We start from the raw sequence: 20,761 nt of genomic DNA on the forward strand, positions 1-20,761 counted from the left end.
GTTTGATTTACCTCACCTCCTCTGACGCGGATAGAGTGCCCCCTACTGGCGAGTCAGTGAGTCAGTGAGTGAGTGAGTGAGTGAGTGAGTGAGTGTGTGTGAGTGTGTGTGTGTGTGTGTGTGTGTGTGTGCGCGCGCGTGTGTGTGTGTGTGTGTGTGTGTGTGTGTGTGTGTGTGTGTGTGTGTGAAGCCAGAGGTCACACCACCAACCTTCTGATTAGAGAACGACCTGCGCTACCTCCTTAGCCACAGCCCCCCCCCATATAAATACAGTAAATATATAATACAAATTATAATAAATACAAACAGTTATCTGTTTTTGCAATTTTTGCATGTATTCTTATGTATAGGCCTACACGCACCATAGATAGCCTACATGTGTGTAGCATTTCACATATTCATATACATAGCCTATACATTTGCATTAATTTAGAGTTACTTATAGCTACAAAACATTTCTTATCTTATAATCCATATGCATAAGTATGCAATTGAGATTTTGCATGCTCAGCAGAAACGTTGGAGCAACCATATCCAGTTCCCGGTTACAATTACATTACACACCAACGCCTAATGCAGCACACGATGACCTGTTGGGTTTTCACAGATAATATGCGGCTCTTAACAAGGTTATATCACAGGATGAGGCTCAACTCCAATCAAGCTCTGCTTTTGCATGAGGAAGCACTATTGCTTATTTTTAATGATAAAAACTAGAATGAAATTAGATACGTCCATTAGGCACCTAATGAACTTTTAACAGGGACATTATGACTAAATCACTCACCAGCTGTGATTTGTTCCACAATCCATCTTCAGATGTTGGACCTTCTTCTTCTCCAGATGATGACGATGATGATGATAGTGAGTCACTCATGTAAAAGCTATCAAATGCTAAGAAGAGGCTGTTCACATGTTGATGTTGTGTTACCTGGCTTCTTAAACTAAGGGTTCAGATCCAAAATGAGTCACAGGCTGACTTCGGATGGACCCCCTATAAGGTTAGAGTTACACCCATATATAGCCTATTGGTTTGCTGACATTGGCCTTTCAATAAAAGAAAAGAGATATCAGCCAGTCACATCACATGATGGAGGTGATACTCAAACAGTTTCAAGGGCGACAGTTTGTCCACCTTAAAACACACTAATACGGTATTTCTGGCTTCTGGGTCCGTTTTGTGTATTTCTCTTATCTGCAGATAACTAATCAAATAGGCTATACGACTCTCACTTTTCTGCACTGAAAACTCTTGGTCGATGTAGCTCTGTTATTGCTCTATCCACCTACACTTATAAGTCACAGCTGAATGCAGTGAGCTCATAGGGCCAGTCTCTGGGGGTGGTGGAAGTCATTCTGGGAAACAAATCACTAACTGCAGTGGGAGTCGACAAGGCAAGCAGAAAGTAAATTACAGAAGTTCACAAAATAACTTCTGAATACACTCACTGAACATAGCAGTTTGATGATATATAACAGTGTAAGAGTAGCATGATGGATTATTCCTATAAAGAGCTGCCTGTAAACCCTAAAATACAGTATATTCAAGATTTTAGATATTTATTGTCATTCTGTTGTACAAGAATGCATGTGTGAAATTCTTATGCTAGGGGGCTCCATTACAGGACATAGTGCATTAGTGCAAGTAAAACAAAACAGTAGCCAAGTAAGCAGTACCAGTACCAGTACCAGTACCCTGAACCCCCTGAAGGACCCCTGGTGATCCCCGGACCCCACGTTGAGAACCACTGGTCTAAATATAGGGTCTAAAATGCTGTTTCAGAGCCTTTTTCACCCCGACAGCAATACAGTTCTATATGGAATACCTGGATGTTTTTGTTTTGTTTTGTTTGAGTGGTGTAATAACTGTAGATTACATCAGGTCAAGGTCAACTTTATTGTCAATTCTGCTATATATGCACGACATACAGAGGATTGAAATTTTGTTTCTCTCACATCCACAGTGCAGTAAAAATATACAAACACACACGCAATATAAAAGATATACATCTAAAAATACGTATAAATATAAAATACATAATAGTGCGTAGCGTAGCGTACCGACCTTTAGAAAAACAAACCCTAAAAAGTTCCTGAAAAGTTGTGATATAGGCTAAGATAATCAGAGTAAATACATGTAACAGCTAAATCTCTGAAGAAAGGATAAGACTTTGTGCACAGGATATATTCCAGGTCAAGAGGTGCTCGAAAGTGCAATGAGGTCATTAAAGCTAATCTTTTTTTGTACTGAATAGTCCTTAGCTTTCAGTGTGCATTTTTTCTTTTCTTTTTTTGCTTTAGCTTTGACTAAATCTCTCAGTCGGGTCCCAGACTGAATAGGCAGCACGCTGCATTTGAATTGCAGACACAAACTTTCCTCTTCCAGAAGTACCAGCGCTCTTACTGTCGCTTGTGCTCCTCGAGAGCAGACACCGCCTACTTCAACTGAGAAGAGTTTTGTGTCATGAAACACAGAGGCTGTTGTCTGTTGGTGAGGGGGGAGGTTTGAGGGGATGGCGAGGAATGAAGTGCTGATGACCTTCGACCCCTTAGGTCATCGCTGCTGTGTTAAAAGCTTAAACTATCCCCCGCTCTGGGACACCTGCAGATGCACAAACAGTCTTCAATAATGCATGGCCCTATATAGCTCAAGTTAACCCCTCAGTCTGAATGCTGTAAATCTTTCAGGATGTGATGTAATGTGATGTTATCACCACCAAAGAGGTAATACAGTAAAGTCAACATCCTGAATATCTGCATTAATATGAGATTGCTTTGATTGCTATAATGGTAAGATGGTTCACCTTGATGAACAGACTTTGTAGCATCAGTCAATACATGTTACTATCCTTTTTCAATTTGCAGTAATAAAATCACTTCTAAAGTTAGTCTCTTGTATCCAGCCCGATGGCAATGCAATAAAATGCGGTCGCGGGTCAATAATTATAGCTTGATACATTTGTCTCTCAAATATTATCTCTCAATGTCAGGTATCAATGGCTGCTGGGACTCTTCTCAATGATTGGTATTAACATCATTTTGAGGGATGAGAGTTTAATAGTGAGAGTTGAAGCTTGACATCTTCCATATTGACGCCGTCAAGTGAAAACCTTGTATCTCCAAAATCTCAACTTTTCAGGAATGACGAAAAACACGTTTTTAACTTGACCACCATGTATGAGTTCATGATGGAAGAAGTACAGTCCGCACAACTGCAAAGCAGCTCCCAATGATTTATTACGAATTTGGAGGAGGGCCAGGGGCCCGAAATGTCACTCGGTAAATAAATCATTGAAACTAGTTCTACTTTTTCAATGTTATTTTTTCTGTCCTGCACTTGTGTTGACTTTTTAGGAGGTGCGTGTTCTTTTCTTAATTTAAAAAAATATTATCCAAAGCGGTTTGAAACTCTTTCAAACCCCAAGGGTCACAGAATTTATACCCACAGAGGAATGTATCATCTTTCAACTGAAGTTAAAACGTGAAAATCGCCAAAACTGGAGTGGATTACATGGAGTGGACATGAGTGGACATGGAGTGGACATGGAGTGGACATGACAACAGCGATGTGTAGTTTGCTAAATTCCATAACAGCCGTCCACCCGCAGCCACTAAGAAGCCCACTTTAGCAGAAACACCTTCAAAGTGCATGGAAAGTGCATCCGTGTCAATATTGAACACACGTGGATGTGGGTGTGGGTGTGGATTTCGCTGTGGATCGATGTTGAAGCAATCTGGACGTTAATCTCATTTGCACTTGTGTTTTCTTGTTGGTTTACGCTGCTCAGAGCTGGCAGTGTGAGATCTCCACTGAAATCACATGAGATTCAGGCTTCAGGAAGATTCTCCCTCCTTCACTGCAGCAAGGTTTATTATGTCATTAGATTCTAGTGGAATACACTGTTTATCCACATAACTAGTATGATAATTTGTTTCTGTAAAACCTTGGACTGTTGTAAACTGAAAAGTTAATTTCCAAAACATTATGCTATATAAAGTTGGGGAAAAGAAAGACATTACATAAAGTTAATAGTTTAATACCTCCTAACTAACCCCAAGTCCTATAAAAGTGCTGTTGTCATTTTGTCAACAAGAGTCTTACCTATACTCTCTTTTATCAAGCACCATCATTTGTTTTACTTGTGCAATCAATCATCAATCATTTTGTCAAATGGTGGATATCTCATTTTGGAATTTAACTGCTGGAGATATCCCAGCATTTAGAAAGAAAGAAAACCTAAATTTGCAGTGGAGTGAGAGCAGGACTGAACTCATTTTCCAGAGCACCTCCAAAATCCAAGCAGTGATACTGTGTCCATGAGGCTTGTTTGTGCTATAAGCCTCACCTCAACCACTTTTTAAAAGGTATTATTTTCCCTTCACTGAGGCAGTTGGAAAGATGAGAGTGATAGAGCGGTGATTCTGATTCTCAACCTTTTTCATATCAAGGACCCCTAATTTAGTCCACATTACAGGGCCACAAAGCCCCATTTGATGAGATGTGTTGTCTCTTGGCGCAAAATATGAGAATGTTTTTATTGTTAGATATGATTTTGTCCAGAATTCCATGACTATCTGGACCCCCTGGAACCCCCTCAAGCACCATGGTGCTCCCAAGACCCCAAGAACCATGGATAGGCTATAGAGAACCACAAATGAACCACCTGCACTGCACCGCAATATTAACAGCTCACTATCATGAATATAACCCCAACCAACATACTAATATATTTCTGATAATAGTGGTTAATTTACTGATGTCAGATGTCAGACGTCAGATGTCTAATTCATTGCTTTCACCATCCTTCATCTGGCTGTTATCATTTTCCTTTAATATCATCAGAAAAATCTAATTTGAACCTTTTGTTTGAGTATGTGTAACTGAGAGACTCTTTCTCTATTTGTGTAAATCATTCTGTGGTGAATCATTATTTTGAGTCTTATTGCCCTCAGCCTTTAGGTTAAAAGTAGCACATGTAATTTTAGACACTTGGCCTCAAAAGAATGAGGATGGCATATTTAAAAATGTCCCCGGCTCCCGCAGTGATTATGTATGTTTTATATATGAATGGTTTGAGATTTGTCATGCATCCTGGCAGGAGATGGGCAGGTAAACCAGGAGGGACTGAACCAAACATGATCCACCGCACTTGAGTAACCACCACCGGTCTGTCCATTTGGTGCTGGAACTTATATCAATAACTTCCTTTCAAGGAATTGATGAATAATGAATCAAAGACAAATGGTTACTTAAGAATACCCATTATCCGAGGGATTAGGGTTTGTCACGTCTGAACTTCAAACAGTAGCCTATAGAATCAAATCAAGGACTGACATTTTTTGAGGTTGGCTATTGATTATCGCTGTCTGCCTTGCTGACAGTAGGCCGCAGCAGAGCATCCAGCCTGTCTGGAGTTCCAGGGGAAAACTGCACTGGAGGCCAACGGCTGGCAGCCAGCGAGCATGGTGATGATCTCTCAAAGTCAACTTTTCCTCAGCAAGCATTTAGCTGTTTGTTTTCTTATTTTCATACACCGTCTCCATGTCAGTGTTTAGGCCAAGCAATGATTCATGGTAAGTGGCGGGACTTCTGTTCTGTTTTAAGTGCCCCTGCGTTTCCACTTCTAGGTACAGGAGCGTCATTTGGCTCCGTCCTGAAGACTCCACAGTGCCTTGCTTTACTGCCTAATGCACTTTAGAGGAAATGTCAAGAGTATGTATCATTTCCTTGTCGATACACTCATGAAACAGATCAAAGCGTGCAACTAATTCACAATTGATTGTTTTTTTTATTCTGATCTTAATGCTGCACTACAGAGTTTAAACTTGGCCACTCCTCTAATAGTTATGGACGACAAGTAAACATGAGGTCAGCATTTCATGAACCTAACTGTCATAAATTGCCATGCAGTTTAGTGGTGATAAACCTTCAGTGGACCTTTTGGTACATGAGAATTAAAGGGGAAAACCAGTTAATTTCACGTTTGAATATTCTAAATTTGCCGCATAACAGTTTAATTTAGATTGGAGAACATCCATTGCTAAAGATTTATTTTGAGGTTAGAAAATATGGAATACTTATATATTATTATATTATAATTTTTCCACATCTTTTAGGGCTATCAAAATAGGTCAAATAATTTGGATTATGAAATTGATTGAATGACTTATGTCACTTTATCAAAAGATAGATCATTTTTGCAATAGTGAAGATTCATTTCTATTGCCAATAGTGAGAAATGAGAGTAAAACTTGTCCTGCGTTTGTAATGTGACACTCATGTAGGCTAGAGCGTCACTAAATGAACTGGTTCCAATCAAGAACAAAAACAAACACAAAAAAACTCAAAAACAAATGAAGCTGAGAGTGTCCTAGAGTTTTCTCAAGACATGGTTGTCAAGGACACTGTCAAGTTCTTTTTTTTTTGTCAACATAAATTCTCAATATTTGTTAAGACTCCAGGCGTCTTGATGACATCACAGAAAGGAGTCACTGAACTTGTTCTCTTCCTCTGCAGAGTCAGTTCCCTGCTTTATTTACCTTCATAAGACACATTTCTAAAAACCTTTATTGTGTAATGTAATCATCATGTCATGTAATCATTGATTAATCATGTAACTGTATGTTGTGAACCACTTTGTAACCTGTTTTGAAAAGTGATATAAATAGGCCTATGTATTATTATTATTATTATTATTATGATTATTATGATTATTATGATTATGATTATTATTATGATTATTATTATGATTATTATTATTATGATTATTATTATTATTATTATTATATTGTTGTTGTTGTTGTTCTTTTATTTTTATTTGATTTGATTTATTTTTGCATTGGAGCGGACGTGCTGTGCAGCCTGTAGGCGTCGCTGTTTCACTCTAATGAACAGACATGAAGGGATGCAGATCGCTGCAGTGAAGACTGAAGTGAAGAGTCAAACCAAACTCGCCTGTAATCTATAAAACTTTATGGGGAAAGATTGTGTTTATTCACTGTTTATGGTCTGGAAACTGCAGTGAGTCCCTTTTCACAAGTGTCCAGTTAACTGTCAGCTGTGAATTTTCAGGTTATTTATAATAAATTCAATATTCTGCAACTATTCGACCACAAGTCATTTTTCTCAGATTAAAACCAAAACTATGAATATGTGACACATTATCACATAGGCTTAATATTTGTGGCTTGCGGTAGCTACATCCCAGCGTCCCACCTCTTGCTCCCAATTACCAAAGGGGGCCGGACCGCTAACCCCACTGCAGATTCTGAATGGCTGGATCAGATGTCAATCACGAGGTCGCCCTGTAGTCTCCTGTAGGCGAATACAGTGCACACCAGAAAGTCAGAAAGTCAAATTTCACCAGGAGGACAAAAGGGGCAGGGGAGATTCATCCCGTTATTGAGTCTACAGGACGCGCCACGCCATGTGGTAATATTTGGTGATTTTCTAATATTTTGGTGTTTGCTCACCACACCAATATCGTTTTGTAGGAAAGGTGCGTTAATTGGACTTGAGGACTTGTTGGCTCCTTTCTCCGGTTTTTTTTACACGCTGTGCCAGTGCCGCTGTTTGTGCACCTGAGTCCGCTGTTCAGTTTGTGCAGCGCAGCGGTAACATGAATAATCCATTTTTACCAGATGAACAAAGCTAAAGTATGATGTTGACAGTGCAAACCGGTGACATACCTGGCGCGGGAAAAGTTGATAAATGCATAATGTGTCAGTATGGAATATCTGCAGTCCAGGTGTCATCAAGGAGAAGCGCGGTGGTCTGATGCGGCCATCTGGAAGGGCGCACCAGTTTGATGCCAACTGGGATTTGACATAACACAGGACTTTGGGATGCTGCCAGAGAAACCTTTGTGAAACAATCCCCGGCTACTTTGACCTGCTGGACTCAACGCGGGCTTCCCAAAGCGATGGCTTCTGAGGTGGTGTGTGGACTGGTCTTCAGGTTACTGCTGCCCGTGTGTCTTGCAGCCGGTAAGTTTATGGATCTGCACTTTTTACGAATCTAACAGGCTGCCCGCACGCCAGACGGGGTGGATCATCTGCATGCCCGGGCCGTAACTACCATTATCTGGGTGGATATGTGGGAACTGGGGGAATTGATTGCAAGTAGCCTATATCAACTCTATCCAACAATAGCCTACCCATATTTACAGTAGGCTAAATAAAAATAACTTAGCATTCTACATGATCATAGGAATCATATTTGCTTTAGTTAATTGGTGTACATCATTTTACTTGGTAATAATAAGGATTCAATTTACCCACCTTTTATTTGGGAAAAAGTTTTCACATCTTTTTAGAATGACATACATCTTTGACATGAATTCACAATATACATATTATAGCAATAGCCTACTAAACTGATTATTGGTGGTGGACAGGAGTGACCTGACCTGACCTGACTAAACTGATGTAAACTATCTGAGATAAGGTTCTGTTAAGGGAGAAAAGTATAAATGAAATTTCTATATCTGAAAATATAGCCTTTGTTTTTTGTTTATTGGTGGTTGCTTGCTTTAACACCAGCTGGAGGTCACAGTTCATCCATCTTTTTATTCCCAAAACATCACTGCTCTGTCAGGACTGTCAAATGAAACCCAAGTAAATGGGATAAATGGATAAATGAGCATTGAGTCACTGCAGTGTGCGTCAAAAGCAACCTTTCTGAGCCACCACACGCAGCATGGCAGGGCAGGCTGCCACACCGCGTTTGGAAGCGGACTGATAGGCCAGCCGCTGTTCTCCCCTGACATAAAGTGCATCATTCCCTCTTTCCATAATAGTTCTAATGCTGTAATAAGTCACTGCTGGGTGCCCTATTTTGTTTAATCCAATCACATTCTCATACAATCATATAGGCCTATTCTATTCTATTCTATTCTATTCTATTCTATTCTATTCTATTCTACAGTATAAACAGATAAAACTGTTACCTGCAGTGTGTAGAGCTGGCCAAAATCACTCATATACTTTTATTATACTAATGATGTTTACTATACTGTATAGCCTACTATGTTTACTATATTACTGTTATGTATGTTGTGCTGTTGTTATGTACATTATCAGCTTGTTTGGTGTCCAGCTGGGTTCTGAGTTTTGCTGAGTGCGTATTCATGTCAGTGTCAGTTGTCTTTTTGGCAGTGAACTTATGATCGCTAAACTGCTGGGCTTGTGGACTTGCATGTTAATATTTTCAAAGTTCGCTTGTATTGTTATTTTTATATCAGGGCTAGCTACATCGTTTTGTGCTGTCTCTCTCCCCGCAACCTTACTGGAGTCAGTGCTTTTTTTCCCAGTGTGTTTTCCCCTTCATTACAGCACTTAAATGCACTGCACTGATGTAGTTATAATTACGGTGGTAAATGCCTTGTCTGATTCACAACATTGCTATGCATGCAGATTCAGATGATGAATCATACTTGTCAGCCTTTTCAGCTTATATGTACTGGTTATGTAGGAGGTGTTAGAAGATGGTTTCAGGTCCCTTTTGGTTTTTGAGCACACTGGAAAAGTCTTGTCAATCTTAGCAGCACTTATCGCAGGCGAAGCCACATCCATTGCTTTGATTCAAGTTTTAAAATTCAAGATTCAAGATGTATATTGTCACTCTGTTTGTACAAGTTAAGGTAAGTTAAGTTAAGTTAAGTTATCCTTTATTTATCCCCATGGAGAAATTCATCCTCTGCATTTAACCCATCCTTGACTAGGAACCTTCCTATTTAGGAGCAGTGGGCAGCCGCAGTGCAGCGCCCGGCAACCAACTTCCAGTTCTTTTGCCATTGCCTCGGTCAGGGGCACTGACAGGAGTATTAACCCTCACATACATGTCTTTTTGTGCACCCGTGTTGAAATTCTTGGGCCAGGAGGCTCCATAGGGCATACAAATATAAGACGGGGTGCAATAAAAACAATAAATATGAAACAGAGTATAACAGGACGAAAACAAGAGCAATAAAAATATAAATATGAAACAGAGTAAAAAAAGAAAGAAAAACAAAGCAATAAGTATATATGAAATAGATGCACTCAGTCTAAACAATTTGTCATTCCAAACTTTGTGTGAGGTAATGTGCGTGTGAATGTGTGTGTGAATGTGTGCGTGTGTGTTATTTATTGTTGAGGAGTCTAATGGCCTGAAGGAGAGTTTGTATGAGGTGCAGCTGGACCGAATCACACGCTGAACGCAGCCTCTATTAAGTGGAGTTCACTTTGTGTTTTAAGCTGTAGTTCTGCGGTCGGCCACAAGTGAAGATGATTAGCAGCTAACTGCCAGTGAGGTTTCACTGTGGTATGTGTGACTTGGTAGGAGGAGGCTGACTTATACGAGGTACTTTTAAAGCTAACAGCATCCAGCGGTGCTTTCTAGGCTAGATGAGGCCCACTCACTATGGGCATAATGCATCGCTTGACAGTCGGACGCCCCCCTTTATTTCCAAAAGCAAATGTGAGGCCATGCATTGTCTCCATTAATTCGTGGAAAGTCGTTTTAACAGTATGAATTAATAATGCGGTTGTGAGGGAGAGAAGAATTGCCTTCCCGTTATCGTAAACATACCTTTAATATTTTATGTTTTTTCAAAGTGCAAATGAGCACTCGCCATTCACTGCAGCTGGAGACGGTAACCGACAGGGTGAGGGGCAAGGTGGGAGAGAAAAGCAGACAGGGTGAGGGGCAAGGTGGGAGAGAAAAGGACAGTTAGGATGGACAGAAATAGACAGAAACAGGCTTTCGCTTCTCACCTCGTTCACAAGATATTTGTGTCATCAGCAGCTTCACCATAGGTCAAATGTTTTGCTTCATTCCTCTGTTCTGCTTGTCAAACAGCCGAAAGTTTTCCACTATCACACCTTACAGATCATTGATGTTCTTAGACATGCTGCATAATGTACCTAGCAGAAGAGTAACAGGTCAGTCATAGATCTTAATCTAATTCTAAAGTGTGGTCCTCAACCTTTTACATATCAAGGACCCCTAAATTTAGTCCACAGACCACAGTTTGATTATCTTTCTTCTAGTGCACCCAAATCTGAGAATATTTTTTTTATTGTCCGATATGATTTTGTCCAGAATTCCTTGATTATCTGAAGGCCTATTTGTAGAGATAACAGTGAATCGATGATCAATACAGTCATTGTTCTACATTCTCTAATTGTGTTAACTTCTTGTAAATTAAATAATGTTGAAATGTAACAATTCATTCGTTTTCTGGAGACCCACTGGAACCGCCTCATGGAATTCCTGGTTGTCCTCCAACCCCACATTGAGAACCACTGATCTAAAGCAATTGCCATCAGTCCATCAGCTCATAAACAGTCTAGATTAATGGTTTACTTTCTGTATTATCCACATTTCTACTCTGTCCCTCTCCTTAGTCCCAGCTTTGGTTTTACTGCAGCTTATATAGGAATCATAGGTCATGTTTCTATTTTGGTTTTATTTGTGCAAAAGCACTAAGTCTCTGCTTCAGGCCTTTAATTTTGGGTGTTTTGGGGTGAAAATGGGGAAAAAATAATGTATTTCTTTCCCTCAGTTGTGGCCATTTTCTTGTTGTCGTGGCCGATCACTGCTGAATAAACACAGAGACCGCAGCAGAGTAGATTTGTTATTATAGTTATTTGATTCCAAACACCTACTGCATGTCTCCCTTATTGTATGTGTCCAGTAGTGTCATATAATATGACTCCAAACACCTACTGCATGCCTCTCTTATTGTATGTGTCCAGTGGTGTCATATAATATGACTCCAAACACCTACTGCATGTCTCTCTTATTGTATGTGTCCAGTGGTGTCATATAATATGACTCCAAACACCTACTCCATGTCTCCCTTATTGTATGTGTCCAGTAGTGTCATATAATATGACTCCAAACACCTACTCCATGTCTCCCTTATTGTATGTGTCCAGTAGTGTCATATAATATGACTCCAAACACCTACTCCATGTCTCCCTTATTGTATGTGTCCAGTAGTGTCATATAATATGACTACAAACACCTACTCCATGCCTCTCTTATTGTATGTGTCCAGTGGTGTCATATAATATGACTACAAACACCTACTGCATGTCTCTCTTATTGTATGTGTCCAGTGGTGTCATATAATATGACTCCAAACACCTACTCCATGTCTCCCTTATTGTATGTGTCCAGTGGTGTCATATAATATGACTCCAAACACCTACTCCATGTCTCTCTTATTGTATGTGTCCAGTAGTGTCATATAATATGACTCCAAACACCTACTCCATGTCTCCCTTATTGTATGTGTCCAGTAGTGTCATATAATATGACTACAAACACCTACTCCATGCCTCTCTTATTGTATGTGTCCAGTAGTGTCATATAATATGACTACAAACACCTACTCCATGTCTCCCTTATTGTATGTGTCCAGTGGTGTCATATAATATGACTACAAACACCTACTCCATGTCTCCCTTATTGTATGTGTCCAGTAGTGTCATATAATATGACTCCAAACACCTACTCCATGTCTCCCTTATTGTATGTGTCCAGTAGTGTCATATAATATGACTCCAAACACCTACTGCATGTCTCTCTTATTGTATGTGTCCAGTAGTGTCATATAATATGACTCCAAACACCTACTGCATGTCTCTCTTATTGTATGTGTCCAGTGGTGTCATATAATATGACTCCAAACACCTACTCCATGTCTCCCTTATTGTATGTGTCCAGTAGTGTCATATAATATGACTCCAAACACCTACTGCATGTCTCTCTTATTGTATGTGTCCAGTAGTGTCATATAATATGACTCCAAACACCTACTGCATGTCTCTCTTATTGTATGTGTCCAGTAGTGTCATATAATATGACTCCAAACACCTACTGCATGTCTCTCTTATTGTATGTGTCCAGTAGTGTCATATAATATGACTCCAAACACCTACTCCATGTCTCCCTTATTGTATGTGTCCAGTAGTGTCATATAATATGACTCCAAACACCTACTCCATGTCTCCCTTATTGTATGTGTCCAGTAGTGTCATATAATATGACTCCAAACACCTACTCCATGCCTCTCTTATTGTATGTGTCCAGTAGTGTCATATAATATGACTCCAAACACCTACTCCATGTCTCTCTTATTGTATGTGTCCAGTAGTGTCATATAATATGACTCCAAACACCTACTCCATGTCTCCCTTATTGTATGTGTCCAGTAGTGTCATATAATATGACTCCAAACACCTACTCCATGTCTCCCTTATTGTATGTGTCCAGTAGTGTCATATAATATGACTCCAAACACCTACTCCATGTCTCCCTTATTGTATGTGTCCAGTAGTGTCATATAATATGACTCCAAACACCTACTGCATGTCTCCCTTATTGTATGTGTCCAGTAGTGTCATATAATATGACTCCAAACACCTACTCCATGCCTCTCTTATTGTATGTGTCCAGTGGTGTCATATAATATGACTCCAAACACCTACTCCATGTCTCCCTTATTGTATGTGTCCAGTGGTGTCATATAATATGACTCCAAACACCTACTCCATGCCTCTCTTATTGTATGTGTCCAGTAGTGTCATATAATATGACTCCAAACACCTACTCCATGTCTCCCTTATTGTATGTGTCCAGTGGTGTCATATTTGCTGCTGTCCCTCGTTTTGTCGTGTCCCACTGAAAGACTTGTCTGGTGACGTTACATCGTCCCTGTTTCCTGTTGGCCATCTGACAGCACCTCTATTGAAAAGCGCACAACTGTTTGGCGTGTGTGTACACAGCCCCCCCCCCCACACACACACACACACACACACACACACATTTACAAACAGCTACAGTTTCTGTAATCAAACAACCCGCTAGTTACGATTCCCACAGTCTGGAGTAGGAAGGTGGTTGTGAGCTTCCACTTTACCAAATATCCGATAACATGCTAGCCTGGTATCCAGCCCCTATGGATCACAGTTTCCAGCACTATTCGAATTTACATGGCGGTTCATAAATCCATTCATGAATGCATTCATCCCTTATGAATTGCCATGCAAATTCGAAGAGTGCAGAAAAGTGCGATTCATAGTGTCTGGATAGCAGGCTAATAACATGCAGTGTGAAAGTGTGTGTGCACACTACAGACAGGCTGGTCAGCAGGCTGCAGCAGTTTCAAACACAGCACTGACTGAGGCAGACAAGAGGTGCCAAGTGACGTGCAGATGCTGAGCTGAATCACCCGTCTGCTGGGAAACACTGTGCTAGCGTTTAGGCTTCCACTTTTATCCAGTTTTATTTGAGGAAAAAAAGAAAGTGTTTCTAACAGAATTTCTAATTCCACATCAATTGTGTCTGTCAGTGGTTGTCAAAGTGGGGTCTGGGGAACCCCAGGGGTCCTTGAGGGGGTTTCAGGGGGTCCCCAGCAAAAAGGGGAATAACACAATGACAGAATGCATGACTATGTTGGTCATGGGTTTCATATGTGATAAAACATCTAAAAGCAAAAATCTTATCAGATGTGGGACCTTGGGACAAAATCTTATCAAATGAGGATCCGTGGTCTAATTTGTGTCAGTTTAGGGGTCTTTGATGTGAAAAAGTTTGAGACCCACTGGTGTACTGTAGATGCTTTGCAGTCCAGTAGAGAACTGTTATGTGAAAATAGTAGCCTATAGCTAACAATTAACAACCAGGCAAAGGAGAGGAAAGGAGTAAAAAGGAGTAAAAGTAAGTACAGTAATGTTAATTCGTAGGCTAATTTACATAAACTAGCCCCTGCTACAGTAAAGCTAGCTTCTGATATGTTAGTTGCTAGTGTGCATTGCTAGTGTGTTAGCTAGTGTGCGACTCAGATGTGTTAGCAAGACTGTGATGGTTAGCTAGTTAACAAGCCACAATTACCTAAACAGGTTCTCAGTCAAAAACGGTATTTGAACACTTTTAGCCCAGTGGTTCACAATCAAACATTTTCACATCAAGGACCCCTAAACTGACACAAATTAGACCACTGACCCCCATTTGATATGATTTTGTCCCAGGGTCACCTTTAGCCTACATTTACAAAATTAGCTGCCAGTGGATAGACTATTTCCCTCCCTGTAAGTGTCTATTAGCCGTGGCCGGAGGCATTCTGTTTTTAGGTTGTCCCTCCATCGTCCGTCTGTGGTATGCTCGATAACGCTATCTCACGAACGAGGGAATTTCTTCAAATTTGACTCAAACATCCTCTTGGATTCAAGGATGAACTGATCAGATTTTGGTGGTCAGAGTTCAAGGTCACTGTGACCTCACGACCGTCCGTTCCATCAATGAAGGGGGTGGGGCTAAGTAAAAGAGGTCATAGCTAGGGATAGGAAGGTCGTAAAGAGTCAAGATTCGAGGGGTGGGTTGGGGGAGTGGCTAAGGGGATGTGGTTGGACGGAGAGTAGTGCACCCAGTAGGACCATTTTCCATGTTGAAAATGGTTATCCGTGTTGTTGAGGTATCCCCAAAACATTGCCTAAAGTGTCATAAGGCTGAATGGCCACACCACTGTGCCGTGGGCTTCAAGGTGTTTGTATGAGTCTGGAAAAGACATGGATATAAACTGCAACTTGACCTGTTGGCGGAGGGTGGAGCCATACAAAGAGGCGACGCGGTTATTTCTAGGTGTTAATTAAAATCAAGGTGGGAAATGAAGAACAGCTACAATCTAAATGCTGCCATGCTGGATGTGTATCTACTATCTGGTAATTTGCTGAGTCTGACTGTCAGACAGACATCCATCAGCCACTTTGAGCTGTGGATGAGAGAGTTCGCTTTGTGCTCTGATTAAAACAGTAAACCTCTTCACTGTGCTGGCACACACATCATGTTGTGAACTGTCTATTACTTTGTTAAGAGGACTTTACATTCCTCTGCTATCTCTCAGTGCCTGGTCCGGCCCCACACCGCACCTTCCTATCATCTATCATGACATTTATGTTCTCTTTAAATCAGCTGGACTTCTTTTCAATACCAGATTTAATAAGACCTTTCTCTGCCGAGGCTTTGTGTGTGCTATAATAATAATAGCTCTTACTGAGAGAGACAAAGACGGGATTCAGCTGTAAATGGGGAGCTTGCCGTAATCTGATGTCTGAAAACGACACGTTTATTTTCGTTCCTTGTATAAAAATCCTGAGATTGTGAGTCACATAGAGAAGGCAAACTGCGGTCAAGTGTCTGCAGGCTATAGCAGCTGGAGCAGAGTCATAGACTCGTGGTGCAGATAGACTGTCGATAGACAAATACTATCTGTGTCACCAGATAGCGCAGATAAAACCACACAGCCTTGGCTTTGAAAGTCTGAACAGACGTGTAATGGTGCAACAGAGACTCCAGACTGCAGATTTGGGCAAAATGGGAGAGCTTAGAGCACATTTAAAGAAAGAGGGGAAAAGTAGAGATGTTGCAGATTATGACAAAAAAAAATAAGATTGTGAGTTAATGCATCCGCATCCTCCCCAAGAGGCTTATAAAGGCATCTGACCTAGAAGCTGAAAATGCTTCAAAAGTAAAAGGAAATGACAAACAATAGTGATCTTATTCTCCCCGTGATGTGTTCTAGAGCCCTGCTGCATGGGCCTCAAATCTACAGTAGGCCCTAATCCGGCCCTACATGTTCGGTCCTGAGCCCGATGTGAGCCCTTCGGCTTGTCAGAATTTCAGGCCTGAGCCTGACCCCACCCGCCTCCCCCGGGAACCTTATGTGTTTGATCAATTTCGAATAGCCTAAGCCTATCAAATCAACGCTATACAAAAGAAGTACATTAAAACACTTTGACCACAATGTGTCAGTTCAAACATTAAAATACAAAATAAATAAAAAAACAGGCAGGCCCGGACTGAGCCCCGGCCCTAGTTAGTGATGTGAAAATTGGCCCTAACCCGGCCCTAGGGTCGGGTCGGGCCAGGCCTCGGGCCCCTTCGGGCTCGGGCCAGAATACAGGGCTCTAATGTGTCCACTTTCAAGGCTGTGGGACTGTCTGGCACGTCACACATTGTGGTTTGCTCTGAGATGAAAGCCTGACCACGTCTGTCATATAATAGCTTTTGTTTGCCCTTTTCATTGGTCTGTGAGGAGGATAGAGAAAACTCTGGGAGGTTGGCTTGTATCGCAGCAAGGGAGAAGGGTGAGCCAAGTCAAATGTCAATGAATAGGTCCATTGAGTGCGCAAAGATAAATAAAAGCACCATTTTCAGCAGTTATGTGTAATTTTTTCAGTAGTTCAAGACCAGTAAGTAGGTGCCCAGACCAGACGGTGTCTCTGACTTTGAGCGGTAACTTAAGCAGCGGACCTGGTTGTAAACTCCCTGCTTGTTGATACAACCGCAATGAGAAATTTTGGGAGGTCAGACTGTGTGTCCGCATTTCTATGAAGTTACTGTGTACTTCCCTCCCTGCCCTCTACCTCCTCCTGACCTAGAAATATTCAAAGAAATGTAAGACATGTAGGGCTTATCACATATTTCCTGCATACCAGTAGCATGAGTGATGCATTCATCATAAAAGACAGTAAAGGTTGCATGATTTTGGCTGATTCAACTGCAAGGATCAGGATTGATCCATGGCCAAGGTTGTTCTGAACAATTTAATCTCATGTTCAGCCTTCAAATCAGATTTTTCTACCACTGATGTGAGATAAGTCATTTCAGATTAACTTCTTTCAGAGATTTTCTCAAAATGAGTGTTAGTATAATAAGAAAGAAATAAGAATAAGGCAGATCATTGCACTAGTATCAAGAAAATTACACTTGACTCCACAAAAGTTTTGAAATTAATTTTGCTTTTGCATTGGAAACAAGTGCAATTATCTAATGCATTTTATCTAATGCATTATTTTCACTTGGGGAATTACCTCCTCTGATACATGTGCAGTCACCAGGTGTTTCCCCGGCAGGAGACAGCGTGTGGGAGGATCACGCTATTCCCCCCAGTTCCCCTCACCAGCGAACAGGTGGTGCGACCGACCAGAGGAGGCACTAGTGCAATGACTAGGACACATACCGTTAATTCGGCTTCCCACCCGCAGACGTGGCCAATTGAGCTTGTATGGATGCCCGACCAAGCCGGAGGTAACACGGGGGCTCGAACCTGTGAGCCTGTGACCCTCAAGGAATCTACCGCTGCACTACCCGGATTCCCTAGAATGTTTCACTTAGTTTGAGATTATTAGGACTCAATAAAATAGACTACAGACTTCTTAAAATGGAGACGTTTTTTGTTTTTTTTGCAGTGTGGGGTTCTATGGTTCTTCATGTGAATGCTTCAGTAAGGAAGTGAGTGTTCAGTAAAGTGCGGTTTGTTTGGGAAGCGTTTATTGATGTTTCAGTCAGCAGGTGATGGGAGCCGCTTAACGGGTAAAAGCCCTAATCAGAGCAGATGGTCCGTCTGTCTGAGCGGGGCGGGTCAGGTGGCCTACGGATCAATACATCAATTAACGGTTTTCTAAGTCACGTTTGCACTTAAAACATTTGAGCTTTCATCGCGTGTTCCGCTCCAAAGACCTCTTCACGTGCTTGGATGAGGGTGGAGGCTGTGTGTATGTTTGGGACTGTGTGTGTGTGTGTGTGTGTGTGTGTGTGTGTGTGTGTGTGTGTTCTCATGTTTGTACTATCCTTGTAATAAAATTCTGCATTATAATTGATTTAGCCAGTTAACTTTTAGCGATGAACTGAATTGAATTGAACTGAATTAGAAAATAAAATCACATCACCTTCCCAGACCAAGGGGTTCAGAGTGTAGGAAATGCAAAGATACATGTAAAAAAAAAAAAGTACCAGATATTGGTCGTGACATTTCACACTCTTCCATGTGGCTTTTTAAAGTTTTGGCAACCAGAAGTCACTTTCCTGTTTTCCAAACTCAGGGTTACATCATGCATTTTAGGGGCATCTGGTGCGTGCGCGTCACTCTGCTCCAAGATTTGGGCTCCAAGGTTGGGAAGATTTTGGTTTGCTGATTTTTAATAATAAAATAATAAAACAGGGAACCGGTTACAATAAAGCTCTCAGTCCATGAAATGCTATCGGATTTTTGTGAAATGAAATCTTCCCATGTGATGGAAAGCTGTATTTTGTGAGGCATTATATGGCAGTGTGTGGGCAGAGTTGGTCGATACGCTCATAGCTTCCTCCTGTTATTAGCGTGATTAACCAGTCAGTTAATTGTCTCTCTGTGCAGTAACACCCAAGGACCATCAAGAGGATGCTGTGGTCGGTTATTGTATTTCAAACCAAACGTCAAGTCCCTGCATGATTCAATCAAGTTTAGAGATGATGAACTGACAACCAGGCCTGTGAGTGTGCAGTAAAGTCTGGTTAGAGAAGTGTTTGCGATTTTTATTACAATGACCAAGTTTTGCACAACCAGAATATTTGAATGCCTTTCACCACATGTTCCTTAGATCTATCTACTGTACCTGCCTTTCACCACATGTTCCTTAGATCTATCTACTGTACCTGTAGCTGATCTCAGTGACGGCTCCTGAACCAGCAGCTCATTACTGCTTCACTGCCAGCCTCTCTACTTGATTTTATTTTATTTCATTTTATTTTTTGCATGTTTTTGGTGGGGGGTTCCTATCTGGAGGAAACCCTAGATGGAGAACGGGGAGAACACAGAAAGGTTCTTTTGATGAGCCCACCTGGGCAGTGGGCACTGAGGACATGGGGATGGGGACACACCCTCAGCGCCCAGGGCAGCAACTGCGCCACCGTCTCCCCCCCCCCCACACACACACTACTTTATTTACTACGAGAAGTTATGCAATGCAGTGCAGCACACAAAACAATACAATCATGAATTCAGCTGCTAGTATTTTACTGAAATGTTAGATATTTGGGGGTGAATGTTCATGCTTGGTATCGTTCTGTTATTGTTTAGTATAGGCTCTGCTCACTGATGAAAAGCTTAACTGTTTAATCTGTTTGTGTCTTTGTTTCTGCAGCTTGCCTGTTCAGGTACAATGGCCTGTCCTTCGTCTACCTCATCTATCTCCTTCTTATTCCACTCTTCGCGGAGCCCACAAGCACAACCATGCAGGGTAAGGTCCAGCTTCTTTTTAAAATGTCACGTATTCGACAGCTTTAGCCTGTTTCCCAGAAACCCCTGAATGTTGTGTTGTCTGTAATATGAGCCAGTCCTCCACTCCACCGGACTTTGATTTCATGAGAGGTCATTTCGGTTAGCGTGGGCATGAGTCCATCTGCGATAATAAAAATGATCCATGAGTAGCCATGTCGGCGTTGGAAAGGTATAATCCATTAGGGCCAAATCCACAACAAAAGTCCAGTTGATCCAGCGGATTGTTAGGCAAAGTACAGTAGTTAAGACCTAGGTTTACTGTAGGTCTAGTCAATCTGAGAATCCGGAGTTTATCAGTCTGATGACTAATAAGACTCTGGGACAGATGGCTGATATTTCGGGGTTTCAGGTGTAGAGCGGACATCCCCGCCAACTAAGACGTCCACTTGCGTCCGCGCAATGGTCTTTTTTTACAGTCCGATTGACGTGAGAATGGAGTTGGAGTTGATCGATCAATACTTTTTGTAGGTGTTTTAGGTCCAGGCGACATTAAGGCTAATCTCTGCGTATGAGATGTTGTCAGACTATAAACAACGACGAAAGTGGAAGTCTTGACGTGGATGTCCGCTCTACACCAGAAACCCCTGGAATATGGGCTGTCTGTGCCAGAGTCTTATTACTCGTCAGATTGATAGACTCTGGGTGCCCAGATTGAGATCTAGTTAATTTGC

At 41.3% G+C, this 20,761-nt stretch overlaps 1 protein-coding gene across 1 annotated transcript in view; it reads left to right on the forward strand.

The window, feature by feature from the left end:
- Positions 1 to 7,922: 7,922 nt before the first annotated feature.
- The window catches only part of piezo2b (piezo-type mechanosensitive ion channel component 2b), a gene marked incomplete at both ends in the record, with an annotated part of 97,204 nt that continues 84,365 nt past the window's right edge, over positions 7,923 to 20,761 (forward strand). Inside the window, 2 exons of the mRNA XM_083659220.1 lie at positions 7,923 to 7,986; positions 19,954 to 20,049. Coding sequence (XP_083515346.1) covers positions 7,923 to 7,986; positions 19,954 to 20,049 — 160 coding nt within the window. The remainder of the gene's footprint in view (positions 7,987 to 19,953; positions 20,050 to 20,761) is intronic.

Source organism: Poromitra crassiceps (assembly GCF_964638095.1).
Source record: "Poromitra crassiceps genome assembly, chromosome: 23".
Lineage (NCBI taxonomy): Eukaryota > Metazoa > Chordata > Actinopteri > Beryciformes > Melamphaidae > Poromitra > Poromitra crassiceps.